The following is a 23,867-nucleotide window of genomic DNA, read 5'->3' as shown; positions in this document are numbered from 1 at the left end:
TCACCCACTAATGTTCTGAATACTTGTGCTTTGCTGGATACCAGAATTGAGTGTACCTTAATTCACAGCAACTCCCAAAAGTATCCCAGTAAGATTAGACAAGAGAAGGAAAGCATCAGCAAGTACTGAGGTCAACACAAAGCTCAAAGAAGCAAAGCCTACCGGGTTGTCCCCAAGAGAAGAAAGCAGCTCCACCAAAAAGGGAGTTTGGTGTCTCAGCAGGTGGTTTTTGTTGGGAGGGAGAGTGGCCAAAAGAGCATTAAGGGAAAGGGAACAACTGTGAGCAGCAATCCTTCGTGAGGGCACTTCTTCTCAGTAAGATGCTGTGCACAAGCTGCTCAGCTGAGGGTCAGATGACCTCTGAGCTCCTAAAGGAGCTAGTTCCCACATGGGTCGGGAGCTCATGCTGATGTCTTGGATAGGGTTTCCATTGCTATGAAAAGGCACCATGACCATGGCAACTCTTGTAAAGGAAAACATTTAATTAGGTGCCTTACAGTTTCAGAGGTTCAGTGCATTGTCACCATGGTGGGAAGAATAACAGTGCCCAGACAGGCCTGGTGCTGGAGGAGCCCAGAGTTCTACATCTTGACTGGTGGGCAATAGGAGACTGAGTTACAATGGGTGCAACTTAAGCATATATGAGATCTCAAAGTCTACCCCATAGTGACATACTTCCTTCAACTAGGCCTCATTTCCTAATAATGCTTCTCCCTATGGGCCCAGCGTTCAAATACATGAGTCTACAGGGGCCATTGCTATCCCAACCACCACAGTGTCTTAGGTGACTCCATCTTGGGCCAACCTAACACTCCCATCTGGGGTAAGTGCATGTGTATAGAATTTCCCCCTGGAAACACTTGGTCACACAACAAAGGAGGATAGAAAACAGTATGCATATTACATAACATTAAGTGTCTAAAGCCAAGAGCTAGGATAATTTAAGTAAAAAGCCTATTTTAAAAGTCTATACTATTCAAAGTTACTACTGCACTTTTCTGAGTTAATACTAAAACACAGTTTGTCCTTGTTGGAAGTACTGTCTTAAAATGCACACTGTGATATTTTTAAGTTGTATAACGGTTGAGAGACAGGTCAAATCTCACAATTCTACTTATAAAAACACGAACAATTAGCCAGGCAGTGATACACACTCCTTTAATACCAGCAGTCGGGAGGCAAGTGGATCTCTAAGTTAGAGGCCACCCTGATCTACAGAGCAAGTTACAGGACAGCCAGGACTATGTAAAGAAACCCTGTCTCACAAACCAAAATTAAATAAAATTCTCTCAAAACAACTGGTAGAGGGGATAGTCAGTGTTCCCATCACAAAGAAGTGATGTCTGAGGGGATGTGCAAGCAAAGTACCCTGGCCTAACCATAAACAGACACATTAAAATACTGCTCTGTATTGCAAAAGTATTTATGTCACAGGCTGGAGAGATGGCTCAGCAGTTAAAGAGCAGTGACTGCTCTCCCAGAGAACCTTAGTTCAATTCCCAGCAACCGCATGGGTCAGTAATGGGATCTGATGCCTTCTTCTGATGTGTCTGAAGACAGATACAGTGTACTTATATACATAAAGTAAATAAATAGATGTTTAAAAAATATATTATGTCACAAAATTATTTATTAATTGTGAGTAAAAATGTCTTAAGAATCAAAACATGAACAATCTATTTTACAGCAGGTAGACACTGAATGGAAAGCAGATGGGAGGGTCTGTCATTTCCATCTGGGAAATGACAGTCAAAGCCACAGTAAGATCATTTCTCATCACCTCCATGCTATAACTTTGTATAGAAAAAAACAAAACCAAATGGGGCTGGAGATAGTCAGAGGTGAAGAACACTGAGCGCCTTGCAGAGGACCTGGGTCTAGTTCCCAGCACCCACTTGATGACTGATATCTGTAGTCCTAGGAGATCCAATACCCTCTTCTGGCCTCTGTGGGCACTAGGCACACATCCAGCGCACAGGCATGCCTGCAGGCAAACCACCTTTTCAGAAACAAGGTAACTCCCAATGAATAAAACACCAGTGCAGACATTCATGGAGGAAACAGAATGCTCACTGATTCCTAGGAAGAATGTAAAAGAGTCTCTATGAAAAGGCCATTCCTCAGAGAACCAAAGCGTGCAGCAACTACATTACCTAGCCATCTCATCCCAGTTCCATGCCAAGAGAATTACCAAGATATGTACATACGTGCACGTGCACACACATGTGCACACACACGTGCACACACACGTATACACACAATGCATATTCATGCCCACAGTAGCATTATATATAATAGCTAAAAAGTAAAAAAGAAAAAAAAAACCTTCAAATTGTCCATTAGCTCAAGAATGAGTATTAAAAGTGCATTATTAACCATATAGTGACATATTAATTCAACGACAAAAAAATGAATGACTTTCTGGAACACGGTAGAATTTGGAAATTTTTAATTAAGTGTGTACTAAGTGAAACCATGAAAACCCACACTCTGCAGTGTTCCATCTACAAGCGACGTCTAGAACAGACAACCCCAAAACAGGCAGCGTCAGAGACTGCCAGAAATCAGAGACCGAGGGAGGGAGGTGGCCTACGGGTGACAGCTGCCAACACTGACTGTTTGGAGGAACAGAGGACCGCATTGCAATCCTTTGTATAATGGTACACGGCATGTGAATTTTACCGTGATTAACAAAACTTTGTTTTCAAAAGACAGAAAAAAACTACAAAGTGGAATGTGCCTCAAAAGACTTAAAAAGAACAAAAATAGTAGAGGTTTTCAGAAGGAAAAATGTCAACAACAGACTGTACATGCAACTCGCTTTGAAACTTTTTTGTATCTAAATGGCTTTTAAAATATTATATAAGAAATTAATAGATAGTGTCTACATGGAATATAGATAAATTTAAAAAAAATTCCAGGGACCATTTGAATTTACTGAAAGTGAGTATGTTTATAAGTAAGCAAACAATAGGAATAATCATGAGATAAATAGAAAATTAACTTATAATTAGCCAAGATCTATGACACATTACACAAAACCATGACTTGATGAACTTGAGTTTTTTATATACTGGATATTTTGAAGATTCTATAAAGACTTTTTAAAATAAGAAACTAAACCCTGTTTACTACCTCTTATTAATTCCATTCCTAACATTAAAACTCTGTATCTAAATAAATTCAGTAACCATATTTGTTCAGTTGCCAGCTTCAAATCTTTTCCACTTTGTTATTTTTGTAAAATTTATTTGTTTGAGGACCCAATGGAGGAGCTACAGAAAGGACTGAAGGAGCTGAAGGGGTTTGCAATCCCATAGGAAGAACAACAATATCAACCAACCAGACCCCCGGGGGTTCCCAGGAACTAAGCCACCAACCAAAGAGCACACATGGAGGGACCCATGGCTCCAGCTGCATATGTAGCAGAGGATGGCATTGTCTGGCATCAGTGAGAGGAGGCCCTTGGTCCTGTGAAGGCTTGATGCCCCAGCATAGGGGAATGCTAGGGTGGGGAGGTAGGAGTGGGTGGGTGGGTGGGGGAGCACCCTCATAGAGGCAGGGGGAGGAGGATGAGATAGGGGTGTTTCAGAGGGGAAACCTGAAAAGGCAATAACATAAATATATGTAAATAAATAAAATATCCAATTTAAAATAAAGATTTATTTGTATATGCATTTTATGTGTATGGGTGCCTTGTCTGCATATACACCTGCACACCAGAAGAGAGCATCAGATCCCATCATAGAAGGTTTTGAGATAACATGGTTGCTAGGAACACAACTCAGGTTCTCTGGAAGAGCAGCCAGTGTGCTTTTAACTTCTGAGACATCTCTCCAGCCCCTGCCTTGTCAGTTTTTACATTACATTTTTAGTTAGTGCATGAAACAACAGATTTTATTATACAGTACCACACATGTATATTAATGTATTTTATTCATACCCACCCCGCCCCAACTCGCTTTCTCCTGCCTCTGCTGTAGAACCCCTGAAACTATCATTGAGAAATGCAAATGGGAAATGACATCTTTCACAGCCACCAAAATACTAGTCATTGGAGGGAAATGTTTATTGAAACAGGTACTGATAACATGCAGTGTGTACATGCTGATGGGCCAGCAAACATTTAATCCCATCAGCACATTGTTCCTGTCACCAGCTCTGACTGAACACACAGAAGGCCCACGCTAATTTCAGTACTGTAATGGTTTGATTTTTTTTTCCTTTCCCCTAGAAACAATTTCATGGTGGTGCACTGATTGTACCCAAAAAGCAACACAGTCAAAGCCACATTCCTGACTTCTTGCCCGTCCTACACTTCTAGGACAAGCCGAAAGTCAAGTGCCGGAGTTCTAATTCAACAATTACCATAGCAACAGTAGTCATATTCAAAGACAGAAGGACGGGTCAGGCCTCTCAGCTTATGCTTTTCCTAAGATTACACATATTTATAAATTATTACCTCTGCTATGTATGGGTCCACAAAATAATGAGATATATGCAATTATAAATTAGTAACTTTGACATGTATGGCTCCATATATAATGGAAGCATTTAAAGCTTCCAAATATTTAAATTTGGCCATGGGGAAATTAAGTTAAAAATATGGTATGGAGACAATGTCTAGTAAATCGTAGCTTATAATGTAGAGAGAGGTAATTTTTAATAGGAAATTTGTTGAGCATATGGTCTACCGTGGCTTTCTGTATGCATTAACTAATAGCAATGGCTGTTCTGTAAAGTTCTAAGAAACAAAGCACCAAAAAAACAAGACGTTTTAAGCAGCAAAGTAGCAACAGTACCTGTCCATTACCTCCTCAGTCTCAACTTTCTGAGTGAGCCACTTCCAAATACAGAAGAATGACGAAGACCCTGGCGGTTTCACAGTCTAATCTTTGACCTAAAGTTTGATTTTAATGAAACGTTACTATAAGCTCATTATTCCTTCATCTTATGCACAATCCTGTAATACTAAGAGAAAGCTTATAATTATAATTATATAAAAATTATAATTTTATAATTTATAAGCTTAGTAAAATAAACAACCATGAGATACTTTTAAGTTCACAACTGTTTAGTTACTTACTCTCTTTGGGTTATTTATTTTCAAGTCTGATAAAAACTTCCAAGAGGCCTGGAGAGATGGCTCAGTGGTTAAGAGCTCTGACTGCTCTTCCAGAGGTCCTGAGTTCAATTCCCAGCAACCACATGGTGGCTCACAACCATCTGTAATGGGATCTGATGCCCTTTTCTGCTGTGTCTAGCTACAGTATACTCATATATAATAAATAAATAAATCTTTTTTAAAAAACTTCAAAGAACTAGAAATCAAGATATGAGAAGGTTTAAGGCAGGAGAACAGATGTTCAGGGCTAACAGGTGAGAATCACCCCATGTCCTCTGCTGAGCCGTGTCAGGGACTCTTGGCTGAAGCAGACACAGAAGAAAGGATGTTCAGCTGAAGCAGACATGTGATAGGATACATGACGAAGGATTCTTTGCTAACAACATGCATGTATTGGTCCTCCTTATGCTGCTCAGTTGAGCTGCTTTTGTCAGGACTCCACAGAGAGAAATGCACCAGAAAACTTGTGGTGGTGTGTGGCAGTTTCTTGATGCCTCCACCGACTGCAGCTGATTGGCAGAGCGCTGTCAGCTGAGACAAGACCCCTGGAGGACACGTCATGTTTAAAGGGTGTAAACAGGACCTGCGGGAGTGACAGTGACAGAGGCTGAGCTAGGCCTGTGGCTAGTGCTGGCTGTGCCTCGAGTCTTCCTGAGAGAGGCATGGCCGAAGACTGCCTGCTGCTCCTCCTGACTCACACTGAGTCTGAGGCCTGGCTGTTTCTGATGGGTAACCACAGCTGCTGGTTCGTGTCTGCTACAGATGGGAGTTGCTCCACAGAACCTCTTTAAACAGGCCCACTTCCTCATAGCCTCTCTTTCCCACTACCTCTGGTGGGCTAAAAGGGAAGTTAAAGCGTTTATGAACCATCATTAAAATAAGTTTTTGAAAAATAATAAAGACACAGTGGGGTTCGTGTTGAGCAGATAAAGGAAGATAAAAATAGTAAATAGGTGAATATTATGAACAAAAATTTTAATGAAAAAGAATAAAACTGCTTTTGGCAAAAATCCTCCATCTAGGCTCTTCTGGTAATTTCTGGTGAAATTCTTCAGCATAACAGGGTTATATATTGTAGTGAGAATTTTGGTTTCTCGACTCAAAAATGAAAACCCAGTTATTTGTGAGTAAGTTTTCATCTTAACCCCAGGTGTGGGATGAGAGGTGACTAATTCGCCTCAGCACTAGCAGGGGAGTGCTTCTGCCAGCTGCAGACAGATTCTCCAGTGTGTGACTTTTGGAATTCTGGGACCTTTTGAGAGAATACAAATATGAGAGACCTGAGAGGGGCTATCCGATGCACTCCTAAGCTGTTGCTGTTTTCTGCTGCTCCGGTTTGTCAAGTGGTCCTGAGAAAAGAGACAATAAGTTGGAAGACCCAACAACTTGTTCCTAGGAATCCAACATCCCTAACCGGCAGGAAGTAGTCTAAAGAGGTCTCTGCCCCCTTTCCCCTGGAGCCTTTCCCTCTACCTAGTGCTGAGGGGTTGGGACAGATTAGGGTAGAATAAGGGTAGGAACGTTGCTAGATATAGGAACCCAATAAAAGTACTAAGAAAGATACGCCAACAATATATAAAGCAGGAAGTTGGTGAGACAACAGTCCCTGAGGAAATCAACACTCTAGACTAAGAGGCGGGATCACACAGAAGCTAAGAGTGCAGACTCTGTGCCGTCCAGGTGGTTATTGATAGGAAGATTACCTGGGTTAATACAGGCACACATTACGACATGAGCAGCTGTGTGACCTTAACCAGGTGATTCCTCACTTATGAAATGATGACAGCAATAGTATTCACCAATGTACTGGCTGTTGTATTAAAGATGTTAACCCACAGAAAACACTCAAGGCAGTGACATCACCTAGTAGACAGGATCAATTGCCATCCATTCTTAGTTGCTAGATTAGCTACTGAAGACCATGTTCTACAGCGGAATTCGGTGTACTTAGGCATTGCTTTGACTAATGTAGGATATAATGCTGAATGCAAAAAGAGATAAAATTGGCAACCCTCAAGGCCAAAATTTTAGCAGAGTCGGGACTCTCTGTCATAGTTCTAGAGACGCATCTCTAAAACTGTAAGCAAGCCTCCAGTTAAATGTTTCTTTTACTAGAGTTGCCTTGGTCATGGTGTCTTTTCACAGCAGTAGAACAGAAACTAAGATAGTAAACAAGCATGTCGTCATTAGATGTTCATTTTTTTAATATAGACTTACAGACAACACATATGATAAATATAAAAGGTGTTTTTAAAATAAAGTAGCAACAAGCTAACGTACAACGAGAATATCTTCTGAAGTTGTTTGGGCCAAATTGTTTGTCCTAGAAATCTGCAAAAGTATCTTAAAGTTTCTGCTTTCTGTGACATGGAAGCATAAGAGACTCTGTTTAGGCAGCAGGATTTTCTAACATCAAGTTGCAAAACTGAGTTCTAATAAAGATTGCTGCAAAGTCTTAGAGGGCATGGGTTTCCTTCTCCAGACCTTAATTTGGACAACGCTCACCTTAAGGAGATGCTGTACTCAGGATAAAAGATGCTTGTGTACTGGACCCACGCACCAGCCTCTTTTTCTGTTTCCCCTTTCTTGACTTCTGTGACTGAGAACAGATTAAATGATTCAAATCTTCTCACAGACACATGTCTCAGACCGTCATCCAGCTGTTTCTGCTTCAAAACCTTTGAAATAGAATCAAATATTAGCGTTACATTATACAAGTGGTATAAGTTTTAGTTTCTGGTTTTTAAATGGTACGTTAACTCTAACTTCCAATAATACTGAATTAGACTATTTAGACTAACTTCCTGCTGAACACACAGAGAGAATATGGACAAAACACTTAAGAGCACCCTTGACTAGTGAAGATAGTAATAGTTTAACAGTCTGATGCCTTAAGTAGGAGAAAAATCCAGACTTAGCAAGGTTTTTATACCCACTTTTCTCCTTGGCATTTGTTAATCAGAGGAACTGAGAAGACAACATCTTTTGTAGGCAGAACTAGAAAAGTAATGTTATCATTGGGTTGTGCATGTGCGCGCGTGCATGTGCGTATGTGCATGTGTGTGCGTGCATGTGTATGTGTGCATGTGTGTGTGCATGTGTGCATGCATGTGTGTGTGTGCATGTGTGTGCGTGCATGCATTCACAGCATATGTATGCTTGTATGATTATGTTCCTGTGTATGTGATATATGTATGTTTGTGTATATGTACATGTATGTGTGCTTGTGTGGCTGAGTGTTTATGTGCATGGAGTATAATATAAACTAATGAAGCCTTATACTTTCTGACTTACATTTCTAAAACTACACATATATATCTGCTCATCGCTGAAGAGCTTAATGTCAAACTTGGAGAAATGTACAAGAGCCTGTAATATATGGGTGGTTAGGGGTGCGGATGGGTGTAGGAACCAGGAGCCAAACTGAATGTAAGACATCATATTAACAGAGATAACTCCAATACAATCAAACTACAGTATTCCCCGCACATATAACCAAGAGCCTAGAAGGTCAACTGGCCGCTCTGCTGCACTCCCTGTGCATACAAGCATGATCCTAGAAGTCTAAATGACCGCACCCTCCACGCCGCTCATCCCTGCGCCTGTAACTAGGAAGTCTCCAGCTTGGGAGAACACAAAAAGAAGCTGCTCCAACATCCTTTTTCCTTCTTTTACACCTCATACTTCCTACCTTTCCACCACAGCCTTTAGCAATATTTTTACAATTATTCTTATTTCTCACTGTGCTTCATGTACTCATCTGTTCTTTTTCATTTCTAGACAATCTTTTTTTCTAATTTTTATGTGTATGGGTGTTTTGCCTGAATAGACATCTCTGCACCAGGTATGTGCCTGGTACCTATGAAGGCCACGAGAAGGCTTCAGATCCCCTGGAACTGGGGTTACAGATGGCTGTGAGCAGCCACGTAGGTAGTGGAAATCAAACCCAGTCTTCTGGAAGAGCAGCCAGTTTTTGTAACAGCTGAACCATCTCTCCAAACGCCAAACCTAATTTTTTTTGGGGGGGGGTGCTGCAGAACTTTACTGGTGGTATTCAAGAGAGCCCCTCCTATTATTATGGGGGTCTGGAATGGAAATTGTGAGGGAGATGCTCAGTGTTGGGGGCTGAGTTGGGATGGGACTCCTAGGCAACTGAGGGCCTCTCTCTTTCGCTCAGTGTCCTTGCTGCGGGGTGGGCGGTCCAGGGTTTCTTACTCCTTAGAGGCCATGTAGGCCATGAGGTCCACCACCCTCAGGAAATGAGCTTCACAAAGTTGTCATTGAGAACAATGCCAGCTCCAGCATCAAAGGTGGAAGAGTGGGAGTTGCTGTTGAAGTCGCAGGAGACAACCTGGTCCTCAGTGTAGCACAGGATGCCCTTTAGTGGGCCCTCAACTGCCTGCCTCACCACCTTCTTGATGTCATCATACTTGGCAGGCTTCTCCAGGCAGCATGTCAGATCCACAACAGATACACTATGGGTAGGAACACAGAAGGCCATGCTAGTGAGTGTTGAGGGCCGAAGGCTGCGCCCTTACAAGATGGCGCTGGTTTCAGGTGCCATGAATCAGCTAAAGTGTGGTAAATAACCACTGGGCACATGTGCAAAGAGTGGTGCGAGCCAAGTCACCGCCCATCCCGGGGCGTCACAATCAAGCCACTAGTGGGCAGCCAATCACACAGCAACACGCCACCCTTGCGGGTATAAATTAGGGTGCCTTTTCCTGCCTGGGGTCTTCCTCTTCAAGATGCAATAAAGGTTTTGCTGCAGAAGGATCCTGGTGTTCTGCGTGCGTTCTTGCTGGCGAGACGGTAGCGCGGGACAAGTGAGCTTCCCATTCAGCTCTGGGATGGCCTTGCTCACAGCCTTGGCAGCACCAGTGGATGCAGGGATGATGTTCTGGGCTGCCCCACAGCCATCATGCCACAGCTTTCCGGAGGGGCCATTCACAGTATTCTGAGTGGCAGTGATGGCATGAATTGTGGTCATGAGCCCTTCCATGATGCCAAAGTTGTCATGGATGACCTTATCCAGGGGGGCTGTGATGGTTTGCATATGCTTGGCCCAGGGAGTAGCACTATTAGAAGTTGTGGCCTTGTTGGAGGAAGAATGTCATTCTGGGGGTGGGCTTAGAGACCCTCCTTCTAGCTGCCTGAAGATGCTCAGTCTGTTCCTGGCTTCCTTTGGATGAAGAAGTAGAACTCTCAGTTTCTCCTGCACCATGACTGCCTGGATGCTGCCATGCTCTCTCCTTGATGGTACTGGACTGAACCTCTCTGAACCTGTAAGCCTGCCCCAATTAAATGTTGTCCTTTATAAACCTTGCATTGGTCATGGTATCTGTTCACAGCAATAATACCCTAACTAAGACAGGGGCTAAGCAGTTGGTGGTGCAGGATGCATTGCTGACAATCTTGAAGGAGTTGTCATATTTTTCATGGTTCACACCCATCACAAACATGGGGGCATCGGCCGAAGGGGTAGAGATGATGACCCTTTTGGCCTGACCCTTCAAGTGGCCCCGGCCTTCTCCATGGTGATGGAAATGCCAGTAGACTGCACAACATACTCAGTACCAGCATCAGCCCATTTGATATTAGCAGGATATCGCTCCTGGAAGATGGTGATGGGCTTCCCATTGATGACAAGCTTCCCATTCTCAGCCTTGACTGTGCCATTGAATGTGCCATGGGTAGAGTCATACTGGAGCATGTAGACCATGTAGTTGAGGTCGATGAAGGGGTCGATGATGGCAACAATCTCCACATTGCTAGATCCTGAGCAGAAGGCAGCCCTGGAACCAGACACCCAATACAGCCAAATTCATTCACACCGACCTTCACCATCTTGTCTAAGGAACGAGGCTGGCACAGCAGGAAGATGCAGCTGTCTGTAGAACAGGGAGGAGCAGAGATCTAATCTTTTTTTTTTTTTTTTTTTAAGTCTTCTGTGTTCTCCTTTCCCAGACGCTTCATGTGCCTCTCTGGTAGTAGCGTTTTGACTTTGCTCTTTCTCTAAGGTGCAATCCTTCTCACGTGTGTGCGTCATCCTTGTGCACGGGCCATGCCAGTCATCTCTGGGCCCACACCGCTGAAGCAAGCGCTCCACTTCACATCGAGGAATTTTTAAATTGTTTCTTTTTAAAATTACATTGTTTTATTTCTCTTCTTAAATTCTGTTTTCAAATTTCCTCTTTCCCAGGAATCTTTTCGAATCTTTCCTGGTACTTCTCTTTTCTCTCCTCGGTAACACTGTGTGTGCCTCTTCCCCTTCCATCTCCTGAACCTGGTTTCTCCATGTTCTCCTCTTTCCCTGCCTCCTTTCTTCTCCTAGTCTCTTTATATCCCTACATTTACCCTAAATAGTTTATAAATTCATGGTAGTTTTCCTATTCTTTGGCTTACAGTAATTGTCGATCTGCTGGTGACCTCCCAATCAATTTCAATATCTTATACAATTTGATATATAGCTGTTCTAATGTTTTCTCCTTGTCCAACAGTATGAAGACTGAGCCTCAGAAGAAGGCTGTTCAACAGGATCTCCAAGCAAAACTGGAAGAGACAGTCAGAGCAACGTCTACAAACTACCTCAAAAAAACATTAAAAACATTAAAAGACAAGGGAATGTGCTATCTCCAAAACATCACGATTCACTGAGTTCAAAGATCCTGAAGTAGATAAAATTTTAGATTGAAAATATCAAACATTTAAACAGGAAAAATAACGTGATAGCAAAGAAGACATAAGCAGAAAAACTCAATCCAGGCTTTGGAAGAGCGTCGACAATGCAAAGGGGAATGAACAATAAAAATCAGCATTACAGTGAAAAAGGAGTCAGCATGGGGAGCAAACTTCTAGGAAAAAATATTGTGTGTGTGTGTGTGTGTGTGTGTGTGTGTGTGTGTGTGAAGTCATAGTAGAAATGAAAATATTCCTAGAAGTAAATCAAACTGCAAGCATAACTTCTAGAACCTTGAGATAACAACAGTTAAGCAGTATGGGTGCTTACATTAAAAACAAAGAAACAAGAGCAAAAGAGGGCACTGGCACACCTTCAATCCCAGCTCTTGGGAGGCAGAGGCTGGCAGATCCCTCTGAGTTTGAGGCCAGCCTGAGCTACGTAGTGAAACCCTGTTTCAAAAAACCAAAGTAAAATAAGAAAATTAAAAATCAAATAAACGAATGATGCAACTCAAGGTCTTTAATGTGTATATTTAATTAGTTTAATTACAAATAATGTTAACAATATAATGATTTTCCAGTTCTGTGATAATTACTGAATTCTGAGTATGTACAGTTCAACTGTTAATTTTTTTTTTTAAAGAACATATTTGGGCTAACTGAGGTAAGGCCTCCCCCTAAAAAAAGCTAATTGCTTTTTAAGGATTTCTCCTTTTTTTTCCTAAAAAAGATTTTGCTTAAATATTTTTTCATAATATGTGTTTTCATTTTATCCTTTCCCTTTATACTGGCTGGTTCTGTGTCAACTTGACACAAGATGGAGATCCAGCTGTAAGGCATTTTCTCAACTAGTGATCAAGGGGGGAGGGCCCAGCCCATTGTGGGTGGTGCCATCCCTGGGCTGGTAGACCTGGGTTCTATAAGAAAGCAGGCTGAGCAAGCCAGGGGAAGCAAGCCAGTAAGTAACATCCCTCCATGGCCTCTGCATTAGCTCCTGCTTCCTGACCTGCTTGAGTTCCAGTCCTGACTTCCTCTGGTGATGAACAGCAATGTGGAAGTGTAAGCTGAATAAACCCTTTCCTCCCGAACTTGCTTCTTGGTCATGATGTTTTGTGCAGGAATAGAAACCCTGACTAAGACACCCTTTCATGGAGTCCTTTTTTGTTGGCCAACTACTTCCGGCCCTGAGGCTTGGCCTGCAATGTGGTTGACATAGCTAGTGAAAATCCACTGGAGAAAACTAATTTTCTTCTCCCAGCAAGTATCAACTGCAAACAGCTTCTTGGTTAGGGTGGGACTTTGTGTCCACTTTCCCTTCTCTATGCAGGATTTTTGTAACACTAGGTCTTAAACATAATAATCCATCTGCAGGAGAGATGGCTCAGAGGTTAAGAACATAGGAACATGAGGCCATGTTCAGTTAGTTCCCTGTACTATGTGAGTACAAATAATTTAAAATTAGGTCTAAAAAAAACTAAAAGCACTAGGAAACAAGGAAGACTCGGATTATGAGAAGTAGAGGAACATAGCAAGTCACTACAGATTCCAGCGAATTTAAAGGGTTATCAGAGACTTCTCCCGAAAACTCAAGAAAGAGAATTTCATTTTAAGCAGAGGTGGGAAAGAAACCGACCCTTGGTCTTTTGCTTACAGTGAAAAACTGATATCCAACAGTGTTTGTCATCATACACAGCCAAGGGCAGACCCGAGCCTACAATCAAGGGCCTCTATCAGAGCACCACGCCTTAGGTAACACAATGAGATTCGTCATTAACCAGGTTCTTCAGCCGAGTATTCAGCCCTCTAGGTAAAGTATTTCATTCTAGAGGCATCCATGAGTTTGTGTGTGCATGGCTCCTCTTCATTATGTAATTCTGTTGGGATTGTTACATAGGTTGATGACCCAGATTAGCCAAATAGGTCCATTCTGGTAGGCACTGCAATTGACCCAAATGTGGCCTACCAGAGTCATTTGAATAAACATATATATTTCTTAAGGAAACTAGATCATTTCTTCAGGATCCTTAACTGGATGGATGTTGAAAGACTGAAGTTGCAAGTGATCATCACTATTATCAGATGAGACACAACCAAAAGGAAAACAAAATTTCTCTAAGTTCTTTAGCTACTGATCACACACGGACTTCTAGATTTCACCTAAGTAGGGTAGGCACTAGAATTAAAAGTCAACAGTTTATCACATAACCTAGAAACAAACTCCCTCAAAAAATATGAGTTCCAGAGACAGCATTAAAGTTAATACAAAGAGCCATTGGAATCCTGAGGAGTACAGGAAGACAGAATTGGGGGTTTGCAAAAATAAATGCACATTATCAAAGTGTGCCAAAGATGGAGAGATGGCTCAGCAGTTAAGAGCACTGACTGTTCTTCCAGAGGTCCTGAGTTCAAGTCTTAGCAACCACGTGGTGGCTCACAACCATCTATAATGGGATCTGATGCTCTCTTCCGGTGTGTCTGAAGACAGTGACAGTGTACTCACATACATAAAATAAATAAATCTTTTAGAGAGAGAAAGAGACAGAGAGAGAGAGAGACAGAGAGAGAAAGAGAGCGAGAAAGAGAGAGAGAGAGAGAGAGAGAGAGAGGCACAAGAGAAAGAACCCTCTAACCCCTAGTAGTAGAGATCAAAACTAGGGTTTTGTACATGCAAAGTGTTCTAGCATTGAAAAACACTCCCAACTTGAGTCACAAATTTCTAGCCACATATGAAACATGCATGAATGGTTTAGTCACTTTAAACTCTTACAAAAAGTCCACAAATGTTTAGCCTGTGGTAATCATCTGAACTGTTACAGGAAAAAACAATCACATTTTTCCTGACACCTTATACTGGTAGGCTTTGTGTGTCAACTTGACACAAGCTGGAGTTATCACAGAGAAAGGAGCCTCACTTGAGGAAATGTCTCTATTTCCATGAGATCCAGCTGTAAGGCATTTTCTCTACTAGTGATCAAGGGTAGGAGAGCCCACTGTGGGTGGTGCCACCTCTAGGCTGGTGGTCCTGAGTTCTATAAGAAGGCAAGCTGAGCAAGCCAGGAGAATCAAGCCAATAAGCAGCTTCCTTCCATGGCTTCTGCATCCACTCCTGCCTCCAAGTTCCTACTATATGTGAGTTCCTGGTAATGAACAGCAATGTGGAAGGGTAAGCTGAATAAGTCTTTTCCCCTACACTGACTTTTAGTGTGGCCTTTAGTCTTCCTTTAGCTAACAGTTTATCAGATGGTTCATAGTGATTATCAACATGACAAGAACTAAAGGAACAGACAAAGTCTCCACATGTCTAAAAGGGTTATCTATATTAGGTTAACCTCTTGGCATGTCTGTAAAGGATTTTCATAACTACAGTCATTGAAATGGAGAGGCATACTCTAATTGAGGCATCATGTCATACACTGGGTCCTAACTAAATAAGAAGGAGAAAAGGAACTAGCTAGTATTCATCCATTGCTCTCTTCTTCCTGAATGCTAACACAACGCAAGGAACTGCCTCAGGATTCTGCCGCCTTGACTTCCTGCTAATAATCTGTACCATCAAACTGTGTGCCAACATAAGCCCTTTCTTAATCGGCTTTGTCTAGTATTTTTGTCACAGTAATAACACAAATAACACAGCATGTAACAGACATCGTGTAAGCAGGGATTTTAAATGTGCCTCTTGCTCTTATATGCTTCTACCAGAACTGTGAGAACATGCCAGCCAACTCTGAGGACTGTGGCCATATAGACCAGGTATGCAACAGTAAACCACACAGGTAATCACGGTTTAAATCACTAGACCACCAGGTGGTTCACAGAAGTTGTATGACATGTGGCATGTGGTTGGTTGTTTAAAAGCAATAGCTAAGTAAAATATACACTAAGGACTCATTGCCCTGAGCCACTGTCTTAGTTACGTTTCTATTGCTTTGAGGAGACACAATGCCCATGGAAACTTATAAACACAACAGCCTTCATTGGAGCGGTTTTGGAGAAACAAGCCAACACATTTGGATTCGTTGGTACATCTTGGGCAGCGAGTATCCCAATAATCACTGCAGATTTAGAAGATAAACGTCTGAGTTTCAAGTGGCGGGAAAAGGAGAAAGCAGTAGCTTTTCCTCTCCTCTCTACTTTCCGATATACATTACACGGAAACGTGCAGAGTCCCCATCCCATTAGTGAACCTCGCGGATCTCCAGTGACATGGAACCAAAAAGTGCACCCAGACGTCGGTGACCACGACCAGGCTGGAAGAATCAATTAATAATAATAATAATAATGATAATGATAATAATAATAATAATAATAATAATAATAATAATAATAATAATAATAATAATAATAATAATAATAATAATAATAACGGAAAGGGACAGGAAAGCAGAGCAGCACGCGGTGAGGAGAGAAGGTCGCACCCATCAGGACTCTCTACTTGCAGCTGAGTTTCTGAGACCTAGCTCTGGCTGTCCCGCTCTCCAGCCCCGCCAGATTCTCCCTTTTTTGGTGGCACAGTGTGGAGGAAGCAAGGGGGCGCTTCTCGCCTGGCTCCTGCCAATGAGGAAGTCAGCGCCGGGCTGCAGAGAACAGCGCGTACCTGAGAGGGGAGTGGCCACAGGCTGGGGTGGCGGGCGAGCGCTCTTACCTGTCGCAGCAGCTTCCACCGGACGGCCCCCTTGGGCGCTGAGACCAGCGACCCCTGGCTGGCATTGCCAATCATGGGAACCTTGCCAGCCTCTGCCTCACTCTCTCCAGCCCCAGCGGCCCCGACGTGCGACTCCATCACCAGAGCTGACTACAAGCGGAGGTGCATCCGCCACAGCTCTCCCCAGTCAGGACCTGCCAACTTCTTCCCTGTCAGGACCTGTGACGCCCGGCCTCTCGCCCACTGCCTTTGCCTGCACCCTCCCCGAATTCCGCATTTCCGGTATTCGCGTCTCCTTGGCAACCAGGACAGCGGCGTCACATCATTGCACCAGTTTTCTGGTGGCCATCTTAAGTGAGGGCAAGCCGGAGTGGGAGGGAACTGTGGAATAGCTGCAGAGAGGGCTTTCCTCGACGTTTTCTTCTTTCTTGCTTTGTCTCTTGCTCACCAGAATACCAGAAAACCAAAGTACAGGTGTCTTTTAAGGTGAGTGAGTCCAGGAAGAGAAAATGCCCGCCATTGACCATAATAAAGATGGCGCAATGTGCTTCCCTATCGGGCTGGATTGGTGTTACGTAGAAAGGCGTGCTGCAAACTAGCTCTGGCCGGCGCGAGGTAGGTTGTCTTTCTTGCTGGGTGCTGAAGGCAGGCTTCGGGTAGACAAGGCTGAGGCTACTACAGCTCCTTCTTGAGAGCTTTGGGTTTTCGCATTTGTCTTCTCTACCTTCGCTCGTCCAGCTGTCTTTCAACTTGCGTACGTATGGAAGGGTTGCTGGAGGGTCCCCTTTCTTAATTCCTCTTTCCACCATCTTCTAGGCATTCCTCACTTCCCTAGTCCCCTTTTTGATCTCTGTCTTTTCTGTGCGTGCTAACCGGTACCATTCCCTCACGTCCTGAGAAAACGACGTGTCCAGGTTGCACAGTTGCACGGGGGAACAGTTAGGTGCTCTTGGGAACACCCATTTGCCTACCCCACCCGTACCCCTATCCTTGCACTCTGTTTTCTCAATGCAGATGGTGGATGAATGGATTGAGGATATGGGAACAGATTAACTGATTTAAGAGCATTTTTCTTCTAGGCTGCTGCTTCACTGGCCCATTATTTTGCTGCGACATCAGAGATTAAGGGGGGAGGGGGCGTCATAGCTGGTCGGATCTATGGCAAAACTGACGCAGTGTTTTTGTGCTACCAAGGAACGTGTTAGAGAAGATTGCATTAATTACACTCAACCGTGTTTAACGTAGCTAAATTATTCCAATGCTAATAATATTAAGGGCCTTTTGTTGAGTGATTACTGTGTGCCAGGTACTTGGACTAAGTACTTAACATAAATTGTCTGGTTTTGTTACAAAACAACCCCAGAGAGTACGTGCTGTGGTTAATTTTTATTTCACAAGTGAGGAAATTGAGTCCAGATGCAGTTAATGTGCAAGGCCCAAGACCTAAAACTGGGTCTCTAGCTATGGAAGTTAAAATGAACTTACCTTCCAGCAGAAACCAAAGATGACTGTACATTTTGTTTGTGCATTTTACAGTTGTTTTTAGTCAGTTATCCTTTTATGGTTAAGTCCAATCGCTCATGTACAAGAGGAGGAGCCAAACCAAATTGGGCGTTTCGATGTATCAAGTGAGTTGGGGAGATGTCTTGAGCTCCCCAGAGCCACCATTGGGTCACCTGGACAATCACAGCACGCTAGCTTACTGATCAAGTACGTATGAAATTAGAAGGCTGAGTGAAACCTATCTGGCACCTAGTTCACTCAACAAATATCAACCCCCTTTTACCAAGTGATTCGGGCTTTTTCCAATTTGTCTTTCACATACCAACGATATGCCCAGAATTATGTAAGATAAAAGCCATTTTGCTTTTGAACCCCCTCAGAGTACCTGAGATTCCCACTAAATCCATTTACTTGTTTGCAAATTTTTATTTTGTTTGTTTTCTGTTTTTTGTTTTAGTTTGCCCATTCGTTCTCCAGAGTCACTGCTGCTTAGCTTGACCCTAGAAAAACTGACTTTACAGATGACATGTTTAAGTCACGCCTGCCAAGAAGTATGATCTGAATGAACTTAACTCAGACAAGGTTTTAAATGTGTATTTAACCTAAGTTATCAGATGTGTACAGTTATCTGTAACCTAAGGGATTCATGACAACAAAGGGGAGGGACAAGATGTGGGGACCTTAAATGTTCTAAGATCCCATTGCTGTATAATTATATGAATAAAATCACTCACATGCTGGCCCCTAAGGGAGCAAAACCCAGGGACTTTGCCACCATGCAGCAGACGGCCAAATTATTCCTCCGAGCTTTGAAGGATAGTATTCCTCATCTTGGGAAATGCATGCAGAGACAGAATTACGGTAACGTCGCTGATCCTTATTACAATAGAATAAGATTGAAAAAGTGTCACCTAAGCAAGTGTCTGCAGAATAAACCCAGGATATCAGAATTAGCAAGAAACGTCCCAAGTCGGAGCTTCTCATGTAAGGTACGGACTCTTCAAGTTAATCTATTGTAGGCTATTAATACTAATTTTAGTTCATAAATAATGGGTAAGGTATTCATTACTAATTCTCTCAGTAATTCTAAATTGGCTTTCAGATTTTTTTTAGGCTCAAATATCTATAGTCAATATGAGTATAGAAGAATGTATGTGAACCTATAAAGCTATAATGTACATAAAAATGCAGATTCACTGAAATCTGATTTGATCTCAAAACTTAATTCAGCTGTAAGTGTGTTATAAAATATTGCTTTCTAAAATTACTAGAATATCAAATTATACCTCTTAATGAATTAATAATATGCTGAATCTTGTGTGAATCCCAGATTAGTCATTGTCAATAAATACTATGTAGTTGAGTACTGTTTCTCTATACATAGGAATGAGAAGCCATCGTGCATTTTAATAACTTGTATTCCAAAAGAAAATACTGACTGTTGTTTTTCTGCCTGGCCCCAAACTGAGCTTGAATTCGGCCCCGAGGAACTGGTTGGGCTTTGTTGAGAGCATAACCACCCCTTCCAGTTAGCCTGAGACAGGACCACTGTGCACCTGTTGTCCCTGTGTGACTATTAATAGTCCTCTCTCTTCTCAAAAGTGTTCCACTTAATCTGTCATGTTACATGGTCCCCATACTTAACTTGAAATCAGGCTGTGTTCCCGGTTGCTGCTTTGACACATGTCCTCTACTTTTAACTCTGTTCCCGAGGCTCCTTACGCCACAGTTGGGGGTGCTAGAATTTACAATAGCTTAGCATTATTTTACATTTTAGGCATTGTTGTAGTCTGTTTTGGTTTCCTCTAATTGTGGCAAATTATATATTTTTAAAGTTAGCAGTTTAGCCACTTTCATTGTGGAACTCAGAGGCATTAGTTACGGTCACAGTTTTGTAATTCAGCTATAACCACGGTTTCCAAAACCCTATCATATGGTCCTCAAATCATCCCCCAACAGTGTGTTTCCCTCGGCCCTGAGACATCTAATCTGTTTCCTGCATCTGTGAATTTCCTATTCTGGTATTTTGGGTAAGCAAAGACACACAGTCCTTAGCTTTTTTTTATTTGGTTTGTTTTCCTTTGCTAATGTTCTTAGGACCCCTCAGTGCCTTACGTGCATCATAACTTCATTCCTCTCTATAGAGTTAACACTACAGAATCTACATCCTGTTTATCCATCTGTTGGGTGAACACTCAAACGTATTCTAAATTTATCTTATCTTACCAAATTTTGTTTTGTTTTTAGTTTTTAGTCAGTGTTTGTTCTTAGCTAACTATTTGGTGTGCATACATGCCTCTTGCATTTAGCTTTTCATGTTGGCCCCCACCCTTTATGGACTTCCAGCATTTCGATCTTTAAAATTGCTTTTCTTTGGAAAGCTAGCTTGGCTCTTAACTGTACACACCTAGAAACTTTAAAGATTCCTTTTCGGTTTTGCTTTTTGTCTTTTAATGTAAACTTACGATACTGTATACTCGTCAAGTCTGAAGCTTCACCTACTGGGCTAAGCCGTTGATTTATCTTGCATCATGAGTAGAACGTTTTGTCATTTTGTCTCAGATTATAAATAGTAAGAGGAGTTACCATCAGAGTAGCAGCTGTGAGCTTAGCTCAGACCCCAAGCCAAGAGGTTCTCTGAAACCATTTGTCTGTGAGGCAACTGTTAATTTTGTCACAGATTCCTAGAAACTGACCTGACAGCAACTCTACAAATAGAAGCTCTTTTAGGAACCTCTTCCCCTGACAAAGCAGCTCTGCTTCCCAGCATTCTGTGTGTCAACAGTTCCTTGTGTGACAAACGAAATGATCAAAATGGTGGGGTGTTTATGCTCTGAGACCTGGGATCCTTTGTAAAGATAATCCCGTAGCTATGAGAACACTCTGAGGACAAAAATGCATCTTCTTTCTTCTGGCAGGTTCCTCTGAGTTCCAAATTCGTCCACTCTTACAGGTTAGAGTAAAATAACAAAAAAAAAAAAAAAAAAAAGCCCTTTGACAGGTCTTTAAAGAACAACTACTTACGTGAATTAACAGAAGAACAAGAGAAGACGTCATATGTATTAGAAATAATGGAAAGGAAAAGAACTATCCAGAACTAGTATGACTATAGACTAGTTAGGGATCTTAATTTTCTTCACTCAAACAAGCAAACCAAATCCACAAGCTCAAACCTCACCATGCCTTGTTACCTTGTCAACAAATTACCATATAACTTTGGGATCTTCCTGTGCCAACTCCTGCATTAGACATGTGCCAGCAATCCTGGGAGCCCTGTAGAAATGCAGATTGCTAGATCTTAGGCCATTTCTGTTGAATCAGAATGGCTGTTACTAAGGATTAAGGATCTAGTTTCTTATATATTTTTGAGGCATCATTTTTCTGTGTTGAGCAAAAGTATTGTTCATGAAATCCTCTTGCTCAGCCTCTCAAAGAACTAAGGAACTGGGATTATAGGCCTCATACCCAGCCAAAAGTCTGGTTTTGGTGGTGGTGGTGGTTTAGGGGGGGGGGGTTGTCTCTCTCTCTCTCTCTCTCTCTCTCTCTCTCTCTCTCTCTCTCTCTCTGTCTGTCTGTCTCTAGTTCCTTTGGTAACTAAAATTCAAGCCCTGCCTGCCACTGACCCTATATGTATTTAGAAAGTGGAGGTTTTTGATGATTTAGTGTCCTTGATCTAACTCTGATTTGTTTGGTTGTAAGGTTCTTTTCAGCCAGTATCTGAAGTCACCACAGCACGTTAGCCAATCATAGGATTTCTTCTATTGCCCTCATATTTGCCAGTGATACTCAAAGGGTAGCGTCAGAACAGAGGCCAGGTGCCCTTATCTTCCATTCTCTCTTGCACTGTTCTTCTACAGGTAAATACCTTCAGAAATAACTGATCATGACAATTTGAACAAGATACAAAAGATAAAGAATTTAGCAGTGCACAGTGGAACCCGCCTTTTTTCCCAACACTCTGGAGGCAGAGGTTCTCTGAGTTCAAGAACAGCCAGGGCAATACAGAGAAACCCTGTCTCAAAAAAAAGATGGAGGAGGAGAGAGAACCTAAAACTGTCCATTGAATGTGTCATTCACCTATTTCACCTGTGTCTTCTGATTAACAGTACTAATGGTGGGGGGCAATGGGGGGGTGTGCGTGTGCTTGAGTGCTTGCTCGCATGCGTCTCTATGTCTTGGTGAGGCCAGTTGGTTAACAAATACCGTGCTTTTTCACCGAACCACACCCCCAGCTCTGGCCTCCTGCATAGGTTAACAGACAGCTCCTTCACTGAAGCTGTGACTTGTGGTTTCTAAGAACACTCGTGATAATAACTAGCAGGTTCAAATCATTGGAAGGGAGGAGAAAAGATAAGCAGTACAGGAAACCTCGGGCTAGGGAAACCTGTAGTCTGGCAGGTTTTGGAGAACTGAGTGGTACATCTTTACTTGCTGGGTGTTTCCCACGGTTTACTTCCTCTTTAACCTCCGTCAGTTCACCGTCCATCCCTTTGTCCACTGAGAGGATCCATTATTTATCTGGACTCTAAAGTCGTAAAGTCCTTTAGAAACAAAACTAAACTGACACAAAGCTGTTAGGACTCTTCTTTAGTCCACAAGATAAGTGTCCTTGGAAACCTCAGTGGATTTGATTACAGACTGTTCCCTATAAATTAAGGTGGGTACCATATTAACTTGCTTAAGGTCACAAAATTCATGCATATATATAACTTAATTTGATCATATTTATCATTAGGCCCACCCCCGCCTCTCCACTCCCTCCCTAGCTCATGCCCACCCCCATTTTATAGCCCCAGGCATACACATCTGTGCTGCCCAAATACTCCTCAGTGTGGTGGGCCATCTACTGGAACATGTTCCCCTAACAGGGGCCACATGCTTAATGGAAATGGGCTTTCCCTCCCAGAGCCGGCAGCTCTGGCTTGCTCCTCAGTGAGGGGATGGAGTCTGGGTCCCTTGCCTCTCCATGCTAGAGTACTGACTGTGCAGGCACCGCGGCTGCTGTGAGATCAGTACCACGGTCCCCAAACTGACTCAGGACATAAAGGAACTGCACACGGAGGTAACTATGAAAAAGGCAGTAACTATTCAAAAAACCTGGGTGAAAAACCGTCTCCATCTTGGGAAAAAATGCCAAGGCCCAGCGCTTTCAGGCCCAGCGCTTTCAGAGGTAGTTTTCTTGACCTAGAGCTGGTGGCATCTGCTTATGATCCTAGCACACAGAAGGATGAGATGGGAGGATTTTGAGTTTAACCTATGCCTGGCCTATATAAAGAAGTCTTGTCTCAGCTATTCCTGCCTCTCTATCTCCCTCACTGCCCCCTATATTCAAAGGGGGGGAGACTCATAATCAACTATTTAAGGAAACAGGAAACAAGGTAAAATTATTCAGTTGGCTCTGTAAGAGTAATATAACCTGACTCTAAACTCAGACACATCTATTGTAACAAATTATTACTATGCTTTTCATATATTAAAGCCCTTTGTCTTCTTTTCCTTGATCAGTTTTACCACACATTTGTCTTTTTTAGTAGGCTTTTGGGAATAATGGAATGGTTGTTTTATGTTCTTGCTTCTCTCTCCATTTCCTTTGTCACGCTGTTTTTTGAAACATGCAGTTTCCGCTCATCTTGGGCTGTTCTGTTTCCTCAGTGGAGATGCAGAGTCAGTTTGGTTGTTTTAGCTAAAGCATCAGCTGCTGGTTGTCTCTCTCCACCAGGACAGCCTTCTTTCAGTGTGTAGGAGCTCTGGTGCTGTGCAGTTTTCCTACTACAGAGGGTCTCACTCTGTCGAGGACTGTAGCCCTGTTCACCAGTGTGTTTCGAGTGATTGATCTATCATAATTTCCACGTGTATTAGCTAGTTATATTCTGTGAAGTTTCTTTAAAGTGCTTTTTCAGTTTTAATTTTTATGTG

General features: G+C 42.5%; 2 protein-coding genes across 7 annotated transcripts in view; one reads left to right on the top strand and one right to left on the bottom strand.

Annotated features, from left to right (window-relative positions):
• CAMKMT (calmodulin-lysine N-methyltransferase) overlaps positions 1 to 16,630 on the bottom strand; it is a 354,261-nt gene extending 337,631 nt beyond the window's left edge. Inside the window, exons 1-2 of the mRNA XM_080914884.1 lie at positions 16,449 to 16,630; positions 7,631 to 7,803 (exon numbers count right to left, since the gene is read on the bottom strand). Coding sequence (XP_080771010.1) covers positions 7,631 to 7,803; positions 16,449 to 16,586 — 311 coding nt within the window. The 5' untranslated portion in view covers positions 16,587 to 16,630. The remainder of the gene's footprint in view (positions 1 to 7,630; positions 7,804 to 16,448) is intronic.
• Positions 16,631 to 17,069: 439 nt separating this feature from the next.
• The window catches only part of PREPL (prolyl endopeptidase like), a 26,431-nt gene continuing 19,633 nt past the window's right edge, over positions 17,070 to 23,867 (top strand). For 2 of the 6 annotated variants that reach the window (XM_080914239.1, XM_080914243.1), the window contains exons 1-2: positions 17,083 to 17,202; positions 18,409 to 18,940. In XM_080914239.1, the coding sequence (XP_080770365.1) occupies positions 18,668 to 18,940 (273 nt within the window). In that variant the 5' untranslated portion in view covers positions 17,083 to 17,202; positions 18,409 to 18,667. Of the gene's footprint in view, positions 17,203 to 18,139; positions 18,159 to 18,408; positions 18,941 to 23,867 lie in introns of those variants that run through there. The other 4 variants (XM_080914241.1, XM_080914240.1, XM_080914244.1 and 1 more) reach the window with 4 other exon arrangements.

Source organism: Micromys minutus, assembly GCF_963924665.1.
Source record: "Micromys minutus genome assembly, chromosome: 3".
Classification (NCBI taxonomy): Eukaryota; Metazoa; Chordata; class Mammalia; order Rodentia; family Muridae; genus Micromys; species Micromys minutus.
Note: the sequence above shows the minus strand (reverse complement) of the source record. Positions and strands in the feature narration are given on the sequence as shown.